General features: G+C 45.2%; 1 protein-coding gene across 3 annotated transcripts in view; it reads right to left on the bottom strand.

Annotated features, from left to right (window-relative positions):
- ciita (class II, major histocompatibility complex, transactivator) overlaps positions 1-22,255 on the bottom strand; it is a 112,278-nt gene that overhangs the window by 28,339 nt on the left and 61,684 nt on the right. For all 3 annotated transcript variants that reach the window (XM_063059200.1, XM_063059201.1, XM_063059202.1), the window contains 4 exons: positions 20,566-20,652; positions 19,051-19,122; positions 10,544-10,690; positions 2,427-2,555 (listed from right to left, as the gene is read on the bottom strand). In XM_063059200.1, coding sequence (XP_062915270.1) covers positions 2,427-2,555; positions 10,544-10,690; positions 19,051-19,122; positions 20,566-20,652 — 435 coding nt within the window. The remainder of the gene's footprint in view (positions 1-2,426; positions 2,556-10,543; positions 10,691-19,050; positions 19,123-20,565; positions 20,653-22,255) is intronic.

Raw genomic sequence — 22,255 nt, forward strand, 5'->3', positions numbered from 1 at the left:
GTCCAGATGGACTGACTTCTTTACAGCCCAGATCGTTGCATTCTGCTCTGCAATCAGACCCCTAAACCCATGCCACCTTTCTGCTTTGCCACCTGCTGTGATCCTTGCACGAGTTTTATTCTAATAAATGGTTCCTGAGAAATATAGCACATCCACTGCATTTTTCATCGTCTCACACCTCTCATTGTTAATTTAGTAATGCATGCTTAATGTGGTCAGCTTTTTAAAACCTGTGCTGAATGGGTTTCGAGTGAGTGTTACTGTCCAGAACTCCTCACAGATGATGTTACATACAGAAGCAAATTACAGTAGATGTGGCAAATTAATGAAAGATTCTGGTGGAAATACCTTTGAAAATGTGTAGCTCAGGTCGATGATGGTTGGGTTGAGCTGTTCTACAAACTTGGCAATACATTTGCAAACACTTTGTCACTATACGAGCAGACGTCATCAGTGTGCTGTAGACCTTGTTCCTATTTATGAGCCAATGTGGGCAAAATTCCAGACCACAACACACAAAGTTCACCGCACAACCAACCATTGACAAGACCACCTCCCTACATCACCACTGAGTTTCCAAAATGCTGACCAATCAGCTGATTGATAAGTGTATAAAGGTCAAGCATTCAAAGAACACAACACAAATTAACAGCGCACCGATGATGTCCCCTCGTATGGTGATGAAACATCTGCAAATGATTTGCCAAGATTGAAGACAAACTCAACCCCATCAAAGATTCTGGTTTTATGAAGGATCTTTGATCCTGGTTCCCTCTCCACAGATGCTGCCTAACCCACTGAGCATTTTCCGCACCCTCTGCCTTGCTAAGGTAGATTGAACAGATTAACGACTAAACCTATTAAGCAACTGCCAGCTGCGGTGAGCCAAGATAATCTTGGACTTCTGCATGCAGTAGAAGTTCAGTCCCAGAGCACCACGGACTTGTCCTTGAGCCCAGCAGTAGGGCACTGATTTACCGGGAAAAGGTACATTGTATCCCTCAGCTCCATAGTCAACCCTGTGCAAATAAGTGCTTGATTTATTTTATTTTATCTCACTTCTTGATGAGTTTTTAATTATTTGTTACCATATGAATATTGAACTTGGCACAGCACAGCACAGGCCCATCAGCCCTCAGTGGTGGGCTAACCTTTCAACCTACTACAGGATCATTCTAACTTTCCGCTTCCACAGAGCTCTCCATTTTCTTTCATCCACATGCCTAGCTAAGTGACTCTTAAATATCCTTAATGTATCTGCCTCTACCACTAACCCCTGGCAGTGCATTCCATACACCCACCATTCTCTGTGTAACAAAAACTATCTTTGACATCCGCCCCCACCCCCCACACCACCACACCTTCCTCCAATCACCTTAAAATTATGCTGTCTTGTATTAGCCATTTCTGCCCTGGGAAAAAGGTGCTGGCTGTCCACTCTGTCAAAACATCTTATACACCTCTATCAGTCACCTCTCGCATGTGTTGCTTGATTTTCAAATCATCTCTATTTATTTTGTTCTGGTGAAGAATCATTGTCCTGAAACATAAAGGCAGGAGATTCTGCAGACACTGAAAATCCTGCAGAAAGACCACACACAAAGTGCTGGAGGAACGGTTAGTCAGCCCGCACCTACGGACAGGAACAAGCAGCCGATGCTTTGGGCTGAGACCCTCCACCAGCTCTGGAGAGGAAGGGGGAAGAAGGCAGAGTAAGAAGGTGGGGGTGGGGGGAATGGGGTTAGTTTTACAAGCTGACAGGTGATAGGTGAGACCAGGTGAGGAGGAAGGTGGTTGGATGGAAGGTGGGGGAGAGGGGATGCAGCAAGAAGCTGGGAGGTGATAGGTGGACCATAAACTCTCTTTCTCTGCCTGCAGATACTGCCCTACTTGCTGAGTACCTTGGCTGGTCAGGCAGCAGCTGTAGGGACAGAAACCTATTTTACCGCTTGGTTAGAATGTTTCTCCAAATTATGTGAACTGAGAAACATGTCATGGTTCAATGGTTCCATTTAATATCAGAGAACGTATACAGTATACAACCTGAAATTCTTACTCTTCACAGACAGCCACGAAACAGAAGAAAAAACAAACTCCAAAGAATGAGTGACAGGAAAATGTTAGTCCGTCCTCCTGACCCCCCACACAAGCAGCAGCAAGGCAGCAAACCTTTCCCCTCCCCTTCCCCCTCCCCCCACCTGCCTCAGCAAAAGCATAAGCTGCCCCATTACCCAAAATGTAAGCAATAGCCAAGCCCCCAAAGAGACCACGATCGAGAGTAGCATCAGTTAATTGTCACATTCGTCAAGAGGCACGTCCCAGATTGTGGTGATCTGAAAATAACCGAGGCCTCCTGAACATCACAGAAAATGTAGGTTGATTCCATTCGAGCTACAAAGGTAGCAAAAACTGACTGATATACAGACCTAAAAAGCAGGTGGTTCCATTAATGGGTATGTTGGTGATGTGCTGTAGAACTGTGCTTGACGACAGAAGCTGAAAACCTGCAGGAGGAGGGACAACTGTTCCCTTAGTGGCCGAGTCATCTTTGTACACTGAAACATAAAAATGCAAAAATTATAACCTGGCTTTTTTTTTTTGCAGTCTATCAGAACAACTTTGAACTGGATCCGTAATTCTGTCCCCATTCTCTGCCCAGAGTCACCAGCATTACCTGGCAGGGATAATGTTCCAACCTGGGACTAAAACTTATAAAGAGATCTTTAAAGATTGGCTTTAGTTGTCACATGTGTATTAAAACATGGAAATATACAGTGAAATGCATTGTTTGTGTCAAATCAACGATGATTGTGCTGGGGGCAGTCTGCAAGTGTCAACCCACTTCTGGCATCAACGTAGCACGCCCACAGCTCACTAGTCCTAACCATACGTCTTTGGAATGTGGGAGGAAACTGGAGCATTGGGAGGAAACCCACAGAGTCATGGGAGAAAATACAAACTCCTCTCAGACAGTAGCGGGAATTGAACCGCGATCGGTGGTCGCAGGCACTGTAAAGCGACTCTGTTATGCTAACCACTATGTTACCATGCAGCCCAGCTGCAGCAAGGGCCAACACAAATGCAAGAGATTCCGCAGGTGCTGGCAGTCCGGAGCAATGCTCACAAAATGTTGGAGGATCTCAGCAGCTCAGGCAGCGTCTATGGAAAAGAGTAAACAGTCGACACTTCAGGCCGAGACCCTTCATCAGGACTGGAAAGGCAGGGGGAAGGAGTCAGACTAAGGTGGGGAGAGGGGAGGAAGATGCAGAAGGTGGCAGGAGATAGATGAAAGCGGGAGGGGGGGGGAATGAAGATTTGGGAAATTGATTCCTGAAAAGAGATAAAGGTCTTGGCCCGAAACGTCGACTGTTTACTCTTGTCCGTAGATGCTGCCTGACCTGCTGAATTCCTCAGTATTTTGTGTTTAGTTAGAGACAAGTTGTGGCAAGCCCTCAGATACTGAGGGCCAGATAATGAAACATCCTAATAGCCCTGAACAGAAGGCACCGATGGGCCTTGTCTCCTGCCAAAAGCTATGTTTTGTACATCATTCACTTAGGCATTAACAAAAATTAAACAATTCTTCAGGACTTCCCAATATAGAACTTAGATTTTACTCCAAATTTCTAAGAATGGATTCACAAACCTTGCACCACAGGAGTAAGAATGGGAGTTGGGTGGAAGGGGAGAGGCAGATGCCCCACCCAGCATTCTGGGGAGTCCCAGATCTGTGTGAAATCTGGTGATCTGTTCATTGTATCTTTCAATCAGTACTAAGTTTGGAGCCTGGCTGCCTGGGAGAAGCTGAACGTTGATGGTTCCCTTTGAAACCACTGGCCAGAGCCAGTGAAATGTGGCCTCCTAAAAATCCCCATAGGCCACATGCTTCTCTTACAGAATGGAGAACTGCATCATCTCAGCCCCCACACTTTTTTTTTAAACACTGGCCAACAGGTGGGAGTCATGAGAAAATTAAATTGTCAATGTGAATGTAAACATCTGCAGATGCCGGAAGTCTGAAACAGAATATACTGAAATACTCCGGGTCAGGTGGCATACATAAAAAGAGAAATCAAGTCAACATTTCAGAACAAATACCCTTTATTAGAAAATTTGTCAGTCCTCCCCTCAGGTCTATGGGAAAGTGAAAAGCACATTAAAATGAAGGTCTCACTGCACAGTGATCACAACCGTGAATCTGATGAACACACACAAGATGATAGAGGAACTCGGGATGTTAAACAGCATCCACGGAGAGGAATAAAATGTCGACATTTCGGCCAAGACCCTTCATTAGGAATCTGATTACCCAATCAATTAAGAACTTGCAGTGAATAGTACCCTTAATGTACTGATAAGTCCCAACATGTTTCACAAGAGAGGTATCTTTACATTAGGGATATTCATAGTCAATGCTGTTCAAAAGTCTTTGGTATATAACTAAAGCTAAGGCTTTAGTCAGGTCTCTCAGTGGGAGAACATCTTGGAGATAGTGATCACAATTCTATCTCCTTTACTATAGCATTGGCTAAGGACAGGAACAGACAAGTTAGGAAAGCGTTTAATTGGAGTAAGGGGAAATATGAAGCCATCCGGCAGGAACTTGGAAGCATAAATTGGGAACAGATGTTCTCAGGAAAATGTACAGCAGAAATGTGGCAAATATTCAGGGGATATTTGCGTGGCGTTCTGCATAGTTCCAATGAGACAGCAAAAGGATGGTAGGGTAGAGGAACCGTGGTGTACAAAAGCTTTTGAAAATCTAGTCAAGAAGAAAAAAACTTACAAAAGGTTCAAAAAACCAGGTAATGATAGAGATCTAGAAGGTTATAAGGCTAGCAGGAAGGTGCTTAAGAATGAAATTAGGAGAGCCAGAAGGGGCCATGAGAAGACCTTGGCGAGCAGGATTAATGAAAACCCCAAGGCATTATACAAGTATGTGAAGAGCAAGAGGATAAGACGTGAGAGAATAGGACCAATCAAGTGTGACAGTGGAAAAGTGTGTATAGAACTGGAGGAGATAGCAGAGGTACTTAAAGAATACCTGGATGTGGGGATAGAAGGGTGGGTTGGCAAGTTTGCAGATGACGAAGGTTGGTGGTGTTGTAGATAGTGTAGAGGATTGTCAAAGGTTGCAGAGAGACATTGATAGGATGCAGAAGTGGGCTGAGAAGTGGCAGATGGAGTTCAACCCGGAGAAATGTGAGGTGGTACACTTTGGAAGGACAAACTCCAAGGCAGAGTATAAAGTAAATGGCAGGATACTTGGTAGTGTGGAGGAGCAGAGGGATCTCGGGGTACATGTCCACAGATTCCTGAAAGTTGCCTCACAGGTGGATAGGGTAGTTAAGAAAGCTTATGGGTGTTAGCTTTCATAAGTCGAGGGATAGAGTTTAAGAGTCGCGATGTAATGATGCAGCTCTATAAAACCCTGGTTAGGCCACACTTGGAGTACTGTGTCCAGTTCTGGTCACCTCACTATAGGAAGGATGTGGAAGCATTGGAAAAGGTACAGAGGAGATTTACCAGGATGCTGCTTGGTTCAGAAAGTATGCATTATGATCAGAGATTAAGGGAGCTAAGGCTTTACTCTTTGGAGAGAAGGAGGATGAGAGGAGACATGATAGAGGTGTACAAGATATTAAGAGGAATAGATAGAGTGGATAGCCAGCGCCTCTTCCCCAGGGCACCACTGCTCAATACAAGAGGACATGGCTTTAAGCTAAGGGGTGGGAAATTCAAGGGAGATATTAGAGGAATTTTTTTTACTCAGAGAGTGGTTGGTGCGTGGAATGCACTGCCTGAGTCAGTGGTGGAGGCTGATACACTAGTGAAGTTTAAGAGACTACTAGACAGGTATATTGAGGAATCTAAGGTGGGGGCTTATATGGGAGGCAGGGTTTGAGGGTCGGCACAACATTGTGGGCCGCAGGGCCTGTACTGTGCTGTACTATTCTATGTTCTATGTTCTAATACTGTGCTTCAGTATTCACTACGGAAAAGGACCTTGGTGATTGTAGTGCTGACTTGCAGCGGACTGAAATGCTTGAGCATATAGGCATTAAGAAAGAGGATGTGCTGGAGTTTTTGGAAAGCATCAAGTTGGGTAAGTCACTAGGACCGGACGAGATGTACCCGAGGCTACTGTAGGAGGTGAGGGAGGAGATTGATGAGCCTCTGGCAATGATCTGTGCATCATCAATGGGGACGGGAGAGGTTCCAGAGGATTGGAGGGCTGCAGATGTTGTTCCCTTATTCAAGAAAGGGAGCAAAGGTAGCCCAGGAAATTATAGACCAGTGAGTCTTATTTCAGTGGTTGGTAAGTTGATGGAGAAGATCCTGAGAGGCAGAATTTATGAACATTTGGAGAGGCATAATATGATTAGGAATAGTCAGCATGGCTTTGTCAAACAACAGGAATTCTGCAGATGCTGGAAATTCAAGCAACACACATCAAAGTTGCTGCCTGGCCTGCTGCGTTCACCAGCAACTTTGATGTGTGTGGCTTTGTCAAAGGCAGGTCGTGCCTTACAAGCCTGATTGAATTTTTTGAGCACAAAATAATCTGCAGATGCTGTTGTCAAAGGAACACTCACAATGCGCTGGAGGAACTCAGCAGGTCAGTCAGCATCAGTTGAAAAGATTAGTCAACATTTTGGGCCGAAACCCTTCATCAGGACTGAAGGAAGAACTTTGGGGAGGGTTTGAAGAATGCTGGTAGTTGAAAGTTCTTCCTTCAGTCCTGACGAAGTGTTTCGGCCCGAAACTTCGACTAATCTTTTCAACTGATGCTGACTGACCTGCTGAGTTCCTCCAGCGCATTGTGAGTGTTCCTTTGAATTTTTTGAGGACGTGACTAAATACATTGATGAAGGTAGAGCAGTAGATGTAGTGCATATGGATTTCAGCAAGGCATTTGATAAGATACCCCATGCAAGGCTTATTGAGATAGTAAGGAGGCATGGGATCCAAGGGGACTTTGCTTTGTGGATCTGGAATTGGTTTGCCCACACAAGACAAAGCGTGTTTGTAGACGGGTCATATTCTGCATGGAGGTCGGTGACCAGTGCCTCAGGGATCTGTTCTGGGACCCCTTCTCGTCGTTATTTTTATAAATGACCTGGATAGGAAGTGGAGGGATGGGTTAGTAAGTTTGCTGATAACACAAAGGTTGGGGTTGTTGTGGATAGTGTGGAGGGCTGTCAGAGGTTACAGTGGAACATCGATAGGATGCAAAACTGGGCTGAGAAGTGGCAGGTGGAGTTCAACCCAGATAAGTGTGAGGTGGTTCATTCTGGTAGGTCAAATATGATGGCAGAATACAGTATTAATGGTAAGTCTCTCGGCAGTGTGGAGGATCGGAGGGATCTTGGGGTCCGAGTCCATAAGACACAAGACACTCAAAGCTGCTGCGCAGATTGACTCTGTGGTTAAGAAGGCATACTGTGCTTTGGCCTTCATCAACCATGAGATTGAGTTTAAGAGCCGAGAAGTAATATAGGACCCTGGCCAGACCCCACGTGGAGTACTGTGCTCGGTTCTGGTCACCTCACTACAGGAATGATGTGGAAACTACAGAAAGGGTGCAGAGGAGATTTACAAGGATGTTGCCTGGATTGGGGAGCATGCCTTATAAGAATAGGCTGAGTGAACTTGGCCTTTTCTCCCTGGAGCAGCGAAGGATGAGAGGTGACGTGATAGAGGTGTACGAGATGATGAGAGGCATTGATCATTGGATAGTCAGAGGCTTTTTCCCAGGGCTGAAATAGCTAACACGAGAGGGCACAGTTTTAAGGCAATTGGAAGTAGGTACAGAGATGTTAGGGGTAAGTTTTTTTTTTTAAAAAACACAGAGAGTGGTGAGTGCGTGGAATGGGCTGCTGGCAATGGTGGTGGAAGCAGATATAATAGGGTCTTTTAAGAGACTCCTTGATAGGTACATGGAGCTTAGTAAAATAGAGGGCTATGGGTAACTCTTGGTAATTTCTAAAGTAAGTACATGTTCAGCACAGCACTGCGGGCCAAAGGGCCTGTATAGTGCTGAAGGTTTTCTATGTTTCTATGTTTTGCACAGGATTGTATCTGTCGATGTGGAGAGGGAGTTTGTAAATCTGACTGGAGCAAAGGTTGTTGGGAGTGGTGAGGGTGGAGCGCCGTGGGAGGGGTATGGGACAGGTGGCAGAGAAAGTGTGCCAATGGTGAGGAGTGATGCTGGTGCAGACACATCCAGCCCTGAGACACCAGGCAAGTCATTTGACTCCAATCAAGTGATTGACTAATCATTACAAAATGTCTCTCTAATGCTTCCCACTCCTTCCCCTTTTCCCAACTATGATTTCCTTCTCCCTGCCCCCTCCCACTCCCAGTCCAGAACAGAGACTCATATCAGAATCAGGTTATTCATCACTCATGTCATGAAATATGTGTTTTTTTTGCAGCAGTACAGTGCAAGACATAAAATTACTACAGTACCGTACAAAAGTCTTAGGCATCCTTGCTATATATACGTCCCTAAGACTTTTGCATAGCATTGTTGGTAACCAAAACCTGAGATAAGGAAATAGGTTTGAAATTTAAAATCTTTATCAGTAGTATCTGCAGTGGTTACACCCACTTCAGACAAAATCTTGCAGCCACAACTAATTCACAAGTGGTAAGCACATTGGTTGGTTAAGACAAATCTAGGTCCCCTACAGACAGAAACAGGTGAATTGATTATGGGGAGCAAGGACATAGCAGACCAATTGAATAACTACTTTGGTTCTGTCTTCACTAAGGAGGACATAAATAATCTTCCGGAAATAGTAGGGGACAGAGGGTACAGTGAGATGGAGGAACTGAGGGAAATACATGTTAGTAGGGAAGTGGTGTTAGGTAAGTTGAAGGGATTAAAGGCAGATAAAGGCCAGATGGTCTGCATCCCAGAGTGCTTAAGGAAGTAGCCCAAGAAATAGTGGATGCATTAGTGATAATTTTCCAAAACTCATTAGATTCTGGACTAGTTCCTGAGGATTGGAGGGTGGCTAATGTAACCCCACTTTTTAAAAAAGGAGGGAGAGAGAAACCGGGGAATTATAGACCAGTTAGTCTAACATTAGTGGTGGGGAAAATGCTAGAGTCAGTTATCAGAGATGTGATAACAGCACATTTGGAAAGCGGTGAAATCATCGGACAAAGTCAGCATGGATTTGTGAAAGGAAAATCATGTCTGACGAATCTCATAGAATTTTTTGAGGATGTAACTATTAGAGTGGATAGGGGAGAACCAGTGGATGTGGTATATTTGGATTTTCAAAAGGCTTTTGACAAGGTCCCACACAGGAGATTAGTGTGCAAACTTAAAGCACACGGTATTGGGGGTAAGGTATTGATGTGGATAGAGAATTGGTTAGCAGACAGGAAGCAAAGAGTGGGAATAAACGGGACCTTTTCAGAATGGCAGGCAGTGACTAGTGGGGTACCGCAAGGCTCAGTGCTGGGACCCCAGTTGTTTACAATATATATTAATGACTTAGACGAGGGAATTAAATGCAGCATCTCCAAGTTTGCGGATGACACGAAGCTGGGCGGCAGTGTTAGCTGTGAGGAGGATGCTAAGAGAATGCAGGGTGACTTGGATAGATTAGGTGAGTGGGCAAATTCATGGCAGATGCAATTTAATGTGGATAAATGTGAAGTTATCCACTTTGGTGGCAAAAACAGGAAAACAGATTATTATCTGAATGGTGGTCGATTAGGAAGAGAGGAGGTGCAATGAGACCTGGGTGTCATTATACACCAGTCATTGAAAGTGGGCATGCAGGTACAGCAGGCGGTGAAAAAGGCGTATGGTATGCTGGCATTCATAGCAAGAGGATTCGAGTACAGGAGCAGGGAGGTACTACTGCAGTTGTACAAGGCCTTGGTGAGACCACACCTGGAGTATTCTGTGCAGTTTTGGTCCCCTAATCTGAGGAAAGACATCCTTGCCATAGAGGGAGTACAAAGAAGGTTCACCAGATTGATTCCTGGGATGGCAAGACTTTCAGATGATGAAAGACTGGATCGACTAGGCTTATACTCGTTGGAATTTAGAAGATTGAGGGGGGATCTTATTGAAACGTATAAAATCCTAAAGGGATTGGACAGGCTAGATGCAGGAAGATTGTTCCCGATGTTGGGGAAGTCCAGAACGAGGGGTCACAGTCTGAGGATAAAGGGGAAGCCTTTTAGGTCTGAGATTAGGAAAAACTTCTTCACACAGAGAGTGGTGAATCTGTGGAATCCTCTGCCACAGGAAACAGTTGAGGCCAGTTCATTGGCTATATTTAAGAGGGAGTTAGATATGGCCCTTGTGGCTAAAGGGATCAGGGGGTATGGAGGGAAGGCTGGTACAGGGTTCTGAGTTGGATGATCAGCCATGATCATAATAAATGGCGGTGCAGGCTCGAAGGGCCGAATGGCCTACTCCTGCACATATTTTCTATGTTTCTAACATCTGTCTCTTGATTTTAATATCGCGCTATCCAAGTACAGATCACATTCAACAATGAGATTTACAAACCTGGAATGAAATGCGTGCTTGATCCAAAGTGTGAGACATGATTCTTGAGTTCTTTCAGATGGTCGATACCTGAAGAGCAGGTAACAGGGGAAAGGGCATCCAGTGTCTTTGGACAAGGTCCTGGAGAAGCAGCTAGATTCTCTTCATCTAAAACAATGGTGAAATATATTGTTACATGCAGCTCATTATCTCCCACTACACAGTGCAGTGATTCCTTTTCAACAAGTGAAGTCCTGAAGTATTGACTAACTGTCCCAGTATTGTTCTGTTCCAAAAGAAGTACCTTCCACAGCTTCTGTCAGTCGAGGTTATTGGGCCAGAGCTTGCAATAATACAATGATAATGGGGAACACCACTAGCGCAGGTCTCCTCCAAGTCACACATCATCCTGTGTGACACACACAACATGCTGGAGGAACTCAGCAAATCAGGCAACAACTATAGAAATGAATAAACAGTTGACGTTTCTGGTTAAGATGTTAGAGTGGTTTTCTTTTTGGGTAGATGATTTGTTAACCCTTAAATGACTTTGGCCACCAACTGTTGATGCTGTAGTTTCGAAGACAGTCTTATCTATACATTATAAATATTAATTGTCTTCTATGTTAACACGTAAAATGCCAAATAAATGTATTGTTAATTGAACTGAAGGCTGTGGATACCAACACAGACATGTTGGCGTCAGAAGGAAAGGATGAAATCGGAAGGTGTGTTTGTATGTAACTTCAAAAGGAAGCGTTGTCTGTAACGTTTTAAGTAGCGATTGCCTGTGTGTTTAGCATATAAATATCGAGCCCACATTTTAGCTAGCAGACCTTTCTGCGGAAAGCGTCTCCATCCGTTAAGATGTCTGCTGTACCTTGTGTCGAATAAAGAAGCTGCTTTGTATCTACCAGTGACTCTGTCTCTCCGGTGATTTCATCCACGCTACAACATTTCGTGTCAGAAGTGGGATACCTTCATGACCCGTCGTGCGCCCAGCGTTCCGAGCAGTCTAAGTCGGTGAGTATTTTTCTAAAATAACACTCACACTTGGATCTGTTCGGTCGGTGGTGCACGGGTCACGAGGTAATCACGAACGTGGAGAGCTGAACTGGTAGATATTAAAGTAGTGTGTGCATGTGCATGTGTGTTTTTGTAAGTGAGGAATCTTTGCATGTTAACTTGGTGAGAGTTGGACCACCAGTTGCGAAAGGTGGTAACCAACGGTACGGTTCGAGACATCAGCGTGGGGGCGTGTATACTCGTTCGGGGAGCTGCATTTTAGTGTATGTGTGTGCAAGTGTGATGCAAAGGAATACAGTAGGCATCATGAGTTGGGGTACTCAAAAGTGGCAGATTGTGGAATACATACTCTGTGGTTTTAAGTTTGTGCTGTTTAACTGCTACCCGTCTTTTATATTTTGCGTAGTGTGGGAATTAGTTTTCTCAGGGAAAGGTTTTACCCAGAGAGATCTAACAGAATGGCACCTATTGAGGTCAGGCAACATCAGGTTGAGAACCCTGACGATCCGAGCCAGCCCTTGACCTTGATTACGACTATTCATAAGCCCTTCACCCCTGGGGAGAAACAGAGCATTTTGTCCGAGTTGCCCTCACTTAAAGTCGCCTGTGGGAATTCAGAATTCTGGCGTAAACTCGAGGAAATGGTTGAAATTCACCAGATGCACCCTAAAGATACACACGTGTTAGTGAAAGCCAAGTGCCCGAGGAATATGTGGGACAGGATGGCCCGGGGGTGCGGGATGGAACATGGCCAACTACCGGGAGCGCCAGTAATGAAGAAAGATATCGCTCTTTTAAAGGGGAAGTGAGGCAGCGGCTGGGGGGAGGCGAGAGTAGCTGGGGAATGATAACGGCAGTGACCCAGAGAGCTGACGAGGCAGCCATGGATTACGCAGAACGTAAATACCGAGTGTACGAGGAGTACTCCGGGTTGGATAACCCAGGGAGGGATGACCCAGTCGTCCTAAAAATGCTGAAGGAAGGCCTGAGCTCAGCCCACCAAGTTTTAGATTTAGGCATAACGGTAGGGTCCAACTACTCTGAGATAGTTTCATGGGCCAGTGAGATAGACCAAAGAAAAGGCAAGAGAAATCGTAAAGTGGGTATAGTGGATGCAGCTGCCGTGATGTCCCGGAGGGCTTGTTTTGCTTGCCAGCAGCCGGGGCACATAGCAAAGGACTGCCGGACCAAGTATAAGGCAGTAAAGGAATTGATATGTTAGAGCTGCGGCCTATCGGGACATGGCTGGAGACAGTGTCCAAAAGGGAGGGGTACAACCCAGGCGAAGGTCACGGCAGACACCCACTCACTCACCCCATCAGCAACCAGTCTGACTGTGGATCAGATCAAGGAGTTAGTGACAGCGCCTCTTAAGGAAGAGAAGGATGTGGCAGCGGGCTCCACGGCCAGCTCTGATGACTCACGGATGTACATTACGGCAGTTAGGGGGACGGCAATGCAATATGTTAGTGGACACAGGGGCATCTGTATCGATAACAGACTTACCCTTACCAACAACCGGACAGGCCAGTTGTATCAGGGGTGTAGGAGGGAAAACAGTAAAAGCAGAAAGAAGCGAGAAGCAAATACTAGAAATCCGGGGAGTGCAGCTTCCAGTGTATTTCTGGGTATGTCCAAATAATGAGGGCACGATCCTTGGAATAGACATCTTAAGGGAAGCAGGAGCTGTTATAGATTCAGGAAAGGGAGAAATAATATGGACGAATCAGGGGCAGCGAACGCACACAACCAACAGAATACACGGTCTGGCTGGCATAGCTGCCCCGATCACCAGAGACTGCAGCCAGGATGGTGTCTATGGGTTACCTTGTCAGCAGTTCCCAGCTGTGTGGGCTAGAGACAAGCAAGATTGTGAGCATGTAAAGATAGACCCAGTTAAAATAGAGGAGGGTCTGTATAAACCCCCTAAGCAGGACCCTATACAAACTTACACACTGACCGCTGTTCAGGGTATAGTGAAGGAACAAAAACACCAGGGGATACTCAGAGAGACTGGGGCCACTCCAGAACATAAAGTTTTCCCAGTTCCTCCGAGGGCAGACGTTACTGCAAATAAGGCAGCAGAGGAACAAGAGGCAATTGAAATTGCAAGCGTGCAGGAGGAAACGACAGAAGCCAGCTCAGTAAAATTATATGAAGAGCTAGAGGCAGAAGAGAAGGAAAAATGGAGGAGGCGCTGGACACACGGGGAGGAAAGAGTCGCGGTGGCCCCACACTGTATTAGACAGATACTAAAGTTATATCATGGGGAGATGCATCAGGGAAGGCAGAGCATGATCACAACCCTCCGGCAGGACTGGTGGTGGCCAGGGACGGGCGGGGAAGTTGAGAAGTTCTGCCGCCGTTGTATCATTTGTGCCCAGCATAACCCTGGTAAGGGCAGAAAGCTACAGCTGGCAAATCAGCCTCGGCCGAGGGGACCCTGGGAAAACATCCAGATAGACTTCACAGGGCCCCTGCCAAAAAGCAGGGGGAAAAGTTACTGTCAACTTAAAGTATTGAAGGACCGAGCGAAACAGCAACAGCGAATCGCTGATCAGAAAGAGCCAGAGGGAAAGGGGATAATTCTTCCACAGCCCGGCGACCAGGTTATGGTGAGGTTGCTGCCAGAAAGGCCAGGGTTTGCCCCCAGGTGGATAGGACCACAGCCGGTACTCTTAACCAATGATACGTGTGTCTGTGTACAGACTGGGCGAGGCAGCCAGTGGAAACACTGGACACAGGTTAAAGCATACAACTCTCCCTCTTGTTGCTCCCACAGACAGAGTGGGGAACCAAGTGTACCCAGTAACCATGTAATTACAGAGAACCTCGGAGAGGAACACCAGCCGGCCATGCCAGACCTGACCACAGCTGATGAAAAGATACCCGGAGAAAACGCAGAGGCACAGGACACTGAGAACGTGTTGGAAAACCACGAATAGCCCTGCTAAAGTGTGATGACGATGGTACTCTGTAAAGAAGGCTGGTTGCTGAAGGTAGATGATTAAATTTATAGCATAGTATAGAAAATTATTTGGGAAATAATAATGATAAGTCCCCGGGGCCTGACGGACCGCTGCTCCACGAGGCGAGAGAAGAGATTCCTGAGCCTCTGGCTAGGATCTTTGTGTCCTCGTTGTCCACGGGAATGGTACCGGAGGATTGGAGGGAGGCGAATGTTGTTCCCTTGTTCAAAAAAGGTAGTAGGGATATTCCGGGTAATTATAGACCAGAGAGCCTTACGTCTGTGGTGGGAAAGCTGTTGGAAAAGATTCTTAGAGATAGGATCTATAGGCATTTAGAGAATCATGGTCTGATCAGGGACAGTCAGCATGGCTTTGTGAAGGGCAGATCGTGTCTAACAAGCCTGATAGAGTTCTTTGAGGAGGTGACCAGGCATTTAGATGAGGGTAGTGCAGTGGATTTTAATAAGGTATTTGACAAGGTTCCACATGGTAGGCTTATTCAGAAAGTTAGAAGGCATGGGATCCAGGGAAGTTTGGCCAGTGGATTCAGAATTGGCTTGCCTGCAGAAGGCAGAAGGTGGTGATGGAGGGAGTACATTCAGATTGGAGGATTGTGACTAGTGGTGTCCCACAAGGATCTGTTCTGGGACCTCTACTTTTCGTGATTTTTATTAACGACCTGGATGTGGGGGTAGAAGGGTGGGTTGGCAAGTTTGCAGACGACACAAAGGTTGGTGGTGTTGTAGATAGTATAGAGGATTGTCAAAGATTGCAGAGAGACATTGATAGGATGCAGAAGTGGGCTGAGAAGTGGCAGATGGAGTTCAACCCGGAGAAGTGTGAGGTGGTACACTTTGGAAGGACAAACTCCAAGGCAGAGTACAAAGTACCAAGGCAGGATACTTGGTAGTGTGGAGGAGCAGAGGGATCTCAGGGTACATGTCCACAGATCCCTGAAAGTTGCCTCACAGGTGGATAGGGTAGTTAAAAAAGCTTGTGGGGTGTTAGCTTTCATAAGTTGAGGGATAGAGTTTAAGAGTCGCGATATAATGATACAGCTCTATAAAACCCTGGTTAGGCCACACTTGGAGTACTGTGTCCAGTTCTGGTCACCTCACTATAGGAAGGATGTGGAAGCATTGGAAAGGGTACAGAGGAGATTTACCAGGATGCTGCTTGGTTTAGAAAGTATGCATTATGATCAGAGATTAAGGGAGCTGGGGCTTTACTCTTTGGAGAGGAGGAGGATGAGAGGAGACATGATAGAGGTGTACAAGATAATAAGAGGAATAGATAGAGTGGATAGCCAGCGCCTCTTCCCCAGGGCACCACTGCTCAATACAAGAGGACATGGCTTTAAAGTAAGGGGTGGGAAGTTCAAGGAGGATATTAAAGGAAGGTTTTTTTTACTCAGAGAGTGGTTGGTGCGTGGAATGCACTGCCTGAGTCAGTGGTGGAGGCAGATACACTAGTGAAGTTTAAGAGACTACTAGACAGGTATATGGAGGAATCTAAGGTGGGGGCTTATATGGGAGGCAGGGTTTGAGGGTTGGCACAACATTGTGGGCTGAAGGGCCTGTACTGTGCTGTACTATTCTATGTTCTATGTTCTAAATAGATGGGGGGGGAATTTTGAGTTAAAGCAGAGATGGCAAGTTCCACCACTTCGATGGCATTTCAGACCGCACACGGCACCTGAAAGCAGTCACCCCGAGTCTGAGGAGCTGAGCCCTTTTCAGCAGTTGAGCCAGTGATTCGACCGGACAGTTCGGAAGGGGGAGCCACCGGGAAGAGGTCCTTGCAGACATTTACGTACAGGCCACCCCAACCCCTTCCTGTACATCGATGAGAGAGCCCGTGGGTGCTCCTGGAAGGAGAGTTTCTGCGACCAGAGGATAAAGGGCCGAAGACAAATGAATGTGATTTAAGTTGCAGTCAGCCTGCAGGCACATGAAAGGAGCTGCATTCCTAAAGACTTGGAACAGCCTCTCTGTTTAACATTTGGTAGGTAATGCTAGGATAGATATCGAGGTGCATAAAATTGGGGGGGAATTTCGAGACAGGGCATATTTGCTGCCCTATTTGAGCAGATCCTCCTAGGTTGGCCTTTCCTGATACAAATTTAATTTGTCCAGGAGGGCCAAGAGGAGGGACTGTTAGAGTGGATTTCTTTTTGGGTAGATGATTTGTTAACACTTAAATAACTTTGGCCACCAGACTTCTATTTTAACTGTTTGACAAAAGACTATGGATTGAGTCCACAATGGGCTTCCTAAAAGGTGTAAATACCAGATGCTTCTGGTGCCTGATGCTGTAGTTTTGAAGACAGTATTATCTATACATTATAAATATTAATTGTCTTCTATGTTAGCACGTAAAATGCCAAATAAGTGTATTGTGGATTGAACTAAATGCTGTGGATACCAACACAGACATGTTGGCGTCAGAAGGAAAGGATGAAATCCGAAGGTGTGATGTTTGTATGTAGTTTCAAAAGGAAGCATTGTCTGTGCATTGTCTGTAACTTTTAAAGTAGCGATGGCCTTTGTGTTTACATATAAATATTGAGCCCACATTTTAGCTAGCAGACCTTTCTGCGGAAAGCGTCTCCATCCGTTAAGGTGCCTGCTGTACCTTGCTGTATCAAATAAAGAAGCTGCTTTGTATCTACCAGTGACTCTGTCTCTCTGGTGATTTCATCCACGCTACAACAGAGACATCAGAACTGGGACTATTGGAGTACCTTCACCAAAAGCATTGAAGCTGTTCATGAGTTCAGCTCACCATCACCGATGCCAACATCCCACACAAATTAAATAAGTAGTGTAGAGATGACTGCTCTTCAACGTCCAGGAGCTGCTGGGGTGCCAGAACTAACCGAAAGATCACTGGGGCGGGGGGGCGGGGTGCTAATTAATAGGGCAAGATTTGTTACCCAAAGCAGATCTTTTGAGTTCTCAGTGAACACTGTTTACAGATTAATGGTTAATCTTATTTGTCACATGTGCATTGAAGCATACAGTGAAATGCATAGTCTGAGTCAACAATCTTCAAATGTGCGCTGAAAGGCAGCTTGCAAGTTTCGCCTTGCTCCTGGCACCACAACTTACTAAACCCAGCCGTATGTCTTTGGAACGTGGGAGGAAAGTGGAGCACCTGGAGGAAGCCCTTGCAGTCATGGGGAGAACGTACAGACGGCAGGGGGAACCGAACCTGATTGCTGCCACTGTCATAGCATTATGCCAACCGTTACGCCACTGTGCTGCCCATGATGGTTCTCTTCGGAACCACTGGCCATAGCCAGTGCAATCTGCCCCATTTCAATTCTTATTCCCACCCATCCCCAACCTCCAGCTCTCTGAATCCCCATGTGCTACTCTCTAGCCAACTCCTCAAATGATCTCACTCAACAGACCCTTACACCACTTCACCCTGCTACTCCATTACAGACAGGAGAACCAAGGATGAGCTAAGAACCCAAATGGAAACCATCCCTCCCTGGTTTAACCAACAAAATGAAAGTTGCCACTAAAATGAGCCAGAGAACCCTCTTTGCTGCTTAACTTGTTTGGTCTGTGTAGTTTGTCTTTTGGCAAGAGTTGATGGAGGACTACATTTGGATTTCTTCCTTGAACTATTAGCTTTGGTTTTGGCTTCTGTAAATCAATTATTTAAAAGCATTTCTCAGTTTTTAAAACCCTCCAAAGCCAACATCAGCAAAAAAAACATTTTTCAGTCAAAGAGTTTCTTGTACACTATTGTTCTACTGCTGAAGACATAGTGATTAAATAGCCAGATTACCAACCCACAGTGCTGAGTTCAACTTTCACCACGGTAACCACAAACGTTATATTCTATTTATAATCTAGACTTTGGGGGAAGGGATTAAAAAAACAAGACTTATAACAGTGATTATAAAAACTATGAAACTATCATAAAAACAATGTCCTTATGGGGAGGAAGTCTACAATACTTACCTGGACTGGCCTACATGTGCCTCTTGTCCAGTCCCATATAGCTGATGGTTAATTGCTCTCTGAATGAGTTAAGATTGTCACTTAGTTGTACCACTACCACTATGTACACATGGAGAAGGGATAGAACTGGACAGGCCCCCTGACATTGACCAAGACACAGATTTTAGACGATGAAGTTACTCCCAGCCATGCTGACCTTGCAAACATCTAGTGACTGGTGTCTAAGGTGGGACAGCTGTCCAACCATGTCTTACAGAGGCGGGAAGGAGAGAAAGAGAAAGACTGAGAGAGGGCTTTGAATATATCAAGAATCACTCCCGGGTAAAATTTATTTAAGCCTGCGTCACAGGTACCAGCTATGGTGCTGTGCATGCAAATCACTGCAAGCCAGTAAAAATGGGATTAAGGATTATTTTCTGTCCAGCAGTAGCAAAGTACAATGGCAATCTTTGTAATCATGCCCCTCACTGCTGCTTCTGTTTTTGCAAAGGGTGGGTTTTCTGGAACAGGGTGCTAAGAAGGGGGCCAATGTGAGTTGGTGATGCAAGTTCCTCACCTCTTCTGAATTGCTTTGGTGTTGCAGCTTGATCCCCAGATAAAATCTCGTGTCCTCTGTCATCATCAGCAGCTGGTAGAAAAGAGGACAGAGAATTTATTGCAGGTCCGTCTGATAGCAGCAAACATCAGGATCAGTTGAACTGTGCACCTTATGGATCCTACAAGGACTCCACAACTCTATTATTTATTTACTTAATTTCCCCTTTTTGCATATCGGTTGTTTGTCGGTCTTTGTTATTTGTTCATGAATTCTATTGTATATCTTTATTTTTCCTGTAAATGCCTACGAGAAAATGAATCTCAAGGTAATATATGGTGACATATACAGTACAGTATGTATATTGATAATAAATTTAGTTTATGGCAGTAGCCAATACCCCTAGACACTCACAACACAGACCAAGGTTCCAGACATCACCTTGTGATAAATCCTATGCAACTCTAACTTTCACACACTTTTCCTTTGGTTTGCCTGCTGAGATGAAAGAAGCTATGACCTAAAGAGGAGAAAGAATCCAACTTTCATGGCATAACAAAGATTCACAATATAGAGAAAGGTCTGTTGGTCCAATAGGTCCAACTCTTCCCACTGTGCGAAGTCTGACCATATCAACTTGTCCTCCTGTTCATTTCAACCTCATCTAGTACTGGTTGGTTCAGTTACTGAGCCATTAACTAATCACACTGGGTGGGACTGGGGATTCCATTTGATTATGAAAGGGACCATCCATCAGCTCCTGTTGGAAATCGGAACTCTCTGGAGGGTTTTCAATTGCTCCCAATTGGTGCAAGCAAAACAAGGGAGCCAACCCCCCCCCCCCCATGAGACCCCAGTGCCGGTGGATGTCAATGGAATCCCAGAGGTACTTTAACTGGAGTCTGTGTAGGCAGGCCACCGGTGGGTAGGACAAAGAGATTTTTCAGGCATGAAGCAACATCCTGACAAATAGTGAGTTACACCACAATGTTGTTGACACACAGGGTATTTTATCACTGAAGGATCAGACAGGATCTCCACTGTACCCACTTCCTGCACCTTCTGCCTGGGAAACAGTCCTAGTACCCTTTAAAGACAAGTGAAAACCTTTGAGGCAGCCAATAGGCACCTTCTTCCCCAAATCCCTAAGAGGTCTGTCCTAATGTAATCAACCCAACTTCCCCGATCCAACCCCTGGTGGGACAAATTAGAATAGAGGTGACACCTGTCACCACTGGACTTCCTGTGAAGCTTAACTATTATCACTTCACCGTGCGGAAGCAAACCATTTTTAAAATGTGAGAAAAAAAATGTTCTTGAAAAAGAGGAAGAATACAAACCACAACTTATGTTTTCTGTTCCCGGAACCCTTTATTCATAGAATATTCAGTTGAGTTTATTAAAGAACATTTAGGTTCCTCTATAGTTTGATTCTCCCTCTCTAACATCAAAATGCTCTTTCCCATGTATAACCTCCAGCCTACTCTGTATGATCTCACACTGAGCAGGATGAATGATTTGGAATGACCAGCTCACCTCTCTTCCTGCTTTTTGATTTGATGAAGGATGGTGTGACTGAATTTTGGCAGGTCTCCTCATCGTCCGTTAAGCTTGAGCTGTGGCCTGGAATAAAAAGATTAAAAACTGTTTTAACATAAAATCTATAGTGTAATAAATTGCATGACATATCATAGGAGAAGAATCTAATATCCCTTCATGAAAAATAAAGTCTGACTGAGGTCTATAATCACAATAGGTTGAGACCTTGACAACAAGGTTGAAAATGGCAGATAGAATTTAATGCAGGCAAGTGTGAGGTTTTGCACTTCGGAAAGACCAACCAGGGTAGGTCTTACTCGGTGAATGGTAGGACATTGAAGAGTGCAGATGAAAAAGGGGATCTGGGAATACACATTCTGCGCAAGTGGCATCACAGGTAGGTAGAGCCTTAAACAAAGCTCTTGGCACATTGGCCTTCATAAATCAAAGTATTGAGTACAGGAGATAAGATGTTATGTTGAAATTGTGTAAGACATTGGTGAGGCCTAATCTGGGGTATTCCATGCAGTTCTGGTCACCCATCTACAGGTTGAAAGTGTACACAGAAAATTTACAAGGATGTTGTTGGGACTGGATGACCTGAGCTATAAGGAAACTTTGAATAGGTTATAACTTTATTCCTCCAAAGATAGAAGATTGAAGGGAAATTTGACAGAGGTATACAAAATTATGCGGGGTACAGACAGGGTAAGTGGGGGCAGGCATGAGGGGAAACTCCTTCACTCAGAGGGTGGCGAGCGTGTGGCACGAGCTGCCGGTGCAAGTGGTGGATGCAACTTCGATTTCAACGTTTACGAACAGTTTGGACAGGTACATGGATGAGAGGGGTATGGAGGCCTATGGTCCAGGTGCAGATCAATGGGACAAGGCAGATTAAATGTTTCAGCATGGACTAGATGGGCCGAAGAGCCTGCCTCCGTGCTGCAGTTTTCTATGACTCTATAAATTGAGCTTACATGGATGTACAGCACATAAACGCCACTCCATACGTAATATCCTACCTCCTTTCTCCATCTCATCTCACCAGCAAACCTTTCTCTTCCTTTATTTACAGACCTGCATTTCCTTTGAATGCATTGGAGCTGTTTCTCCATTTCCTATGGCATGGAACCAGGGAATGAGGTTTCTCTAGAACTCCATGTTGCACCTACTGGTGACTACAAGGTATTTTCCAGCTCTCGCTCTGGACAACCTGCTCTTCGCACTGATACCAGCAAATGGAAAAATTAACTAAAACCTCTTTAAGAAAGAGCAAGCCTCCTGCTACCCTGATCCACTTGCCAGAATGAAACATCCTGGTGAAAACTTTACACTAAACCATACCCATTTATATTTGATTTGGTTCTCCACTGCTGTTGTTAACACTCAAATTAAGCAGGTATGCCCATTACAGATATCTGATGATGCCTCTAGGTCAGAGGTTCCCAACCTGGTCCACGGGCCCCTTGTTTAATAGTAATGGACCAGGGCATAAAAAACGTTGGGAACCACTACTCTAAGGTAAATAAGAAATTCTGCAGATGCTGGAAGTCCAGAGTAACTCAACAGGTCAAGCAGCATCTGCAGAAAGGAATGAAGAGTCGACATTTTGGGCCGAGACCCTTCATCAGGACTGATCTTGACTCGAAATGTTGACACTTCAGTTCTTTCCATAGTTGCTGCCTGA

Source organism: Mobula hypostoma, chromosome 9, assembly GCF_963921235.1.
Source record: "Mobula hypostoma chromosome 9, sMobHyp1.1, whole genome shotgun sequence".
In the NCBI taxonomy this organism is placed as follows: domain Eukaryota; kingdom Metazoa; phylum Chordata; class Chondrichthyes; order Myliobatiformes; family Myliobatidae; genus Mobula; species Mobula hypostoma.